This window comes from Bos indicus x Bos taurus, chromosome 8, assembly GCF_003369695.1.
Source record: "Bos indicus x Bos taurus breed Angus x Brahman F1 hybrid chromosome 8, Bos_hybrid_MaternalHap_v2.0, whole genome shotgun sequence".
In the NCBI taxonomy this organism is placed as follows: Eukaryota; Metazoa; Chordata; class Mammalia; order Artiodactyla; family Bovidae; genus Bos; species Bos indicus x Bos taurus.
In genome coordinates, this window is record NC_040083.1 from 22687194 (window position 1) to 22688875 (window position 1682).

The following is a 1682-nucleotide window of genomic DNA, read 5'->3' on the forward strand; positions in this document are numbered from 1 at the left end:
AGAGCAACAAACAACATAGCTAGAGCTAGAGTATTTTTACTTCTAATGTGTAAATCCTAAAGACGGCTCAAGGAATCGTAAAATGCATTTTTTAATCAAGCTGCCATTTGGCTTGGTGTTTCTGTTTTAACGAAAAAACAAAGTAAGTCTTTTACAGTAAGAATTTAATAAAGGAAGAAAAATCATAAACTGACTAAATACAAAAATACACATTTTCCCATAAGTATACATACATAATATTTTATCAACAAAATAATTTAAATATTTATAAATAGTTAAATAAATATTAAAATAAATAAATAAATGTCCAGGTAGTTAAATATGTAGATAGATCAGCTTCAGCATCCGTGAGGAACCAGTGCCTATAGAGTTGAACATGATGTTGCTTAATATTCCTGAAAACATTTGACATATTGATTCAGTTCAGTGCATGATGACAGCAGAAATGAGAGTCTTCCACATGGCAGTGCAGGAGGAAGTGTTGTCTGTTGGTCCATGAGAATCATTTCCGTGTTGAACCAGGTGTGTGTCAGTCCTTTCTCCTGAATCTCTCCTGCAAGTTTGTTGAGGAAGAGAAGGCTCTCATGACTTCTGCTCTGACAACCTCCCAGGCACAAGGGCTGTGTCTCTTCTCTTGCAGATAGAGAGTGAGTCTGTGGAAATATTTCCTCACAGCCAGGCTGGAGTCCTCCTTGAGCAGGGGAGCCCCTCGCAGCCCCTCCTCCTGCCTCAGACAGAATTGCAGGTCAGTGAGCTGCTGATCCAGTGCAGTGCGGAGCTTGTCCAGGAGGCTCTCGTCCCACGTGATGGCCGAGCCCTCTGTGCTGAAGAGCTGGAAGGCGTGCTGGGTCACCTCGTGGAGCACAGAGATGGCTTGAGCCTTCTGCAACTGGCTGCCACCCAGCGCCTCCTGGGGGAATGCGAAGTCATTTCTGTCCTGCAGGCAGGAGGAAGGGGAGACCCTCCTCAGTTGTTGCAGGAGCATCAGGACCCTCCTGTTGGCCAGGCTGTGGGTGTGAGGCAGGTGGCAGCCCAGAGAGCAGATGGCGTTGCAGCTGAGCAGCAGCAGGGCCAGGAGGAAGGACCAGGCTGGGGCCATCGGGGACCTTGCAGATGCTTGTGGCCTGGGGAGGTGGGTGACTCTGAACCTGCTCTCTAGATTCTCTGAAGACCTTCCTTCAGGCCTGTGTCTTAAATAGAAGCCAATGGTTTCCATTTTCTGAAAGTTCCCTCTTATTTTCTACTTTTGTTTTTGCTTTTCAATTTGCACTCTCCAGCGGATTAGGGCAGCATTTCTCAATCATTTTTTTTTTCAAGTTGCCCTTCTTTCTTCTGCCCACAGAGCCTTTTTAGATATTTTTTTCTTAATTGCTCTGCACTGTGAAATTTTGATAACACAGATATACTGTGTATGTATTTTTTTACTCTATGAATATCTTTTCTCTGTACATAGAAAAAGGAGGTGTAAATCTTACTCTTTGTATTCAGTGTAGTTTAGAATTACATAAAATTTTAACCTATAATTTAAATGTAAAAGCTACTGAATTTTATTTTTTCTTTATAAACTCAGTTTTCAGAGTGACTTTTAATGTCATATGTTTACTTTTATAAGTAGGTATGTATCCAATTACACATTGAAATAAAATTTACATAAATACTTTTAATAATACCAAGATATAGAC

The 1682-nt window shown here is 41.4% G+C and overlaps 1 protein-coding gene across 1 annotated transcript; it reads right to left on the reverse strand.

Moving 5' to 3' along the window:
• Positions 1 to 332: 332 nt before the first annotated feature.
• LOC113897794 (interferon alpha-G-like) lies at positions 333 to 1474 on the reverse strand. The gene has a single exon (XM_027550770.1). The coding sequence runs from the start codon at positions 1214 to 1216 to the stop codon at positions 530 to 532; it is 687 nt and encodes a 228-aa protein (XP_027406571.1). The 5' UTR covers positions 1217 to 1474; the 3' UTR covers positions 333 to 529.
• Between the last annotated feature and the right edge of the window lie 208 nt (positions 1475 to 1682).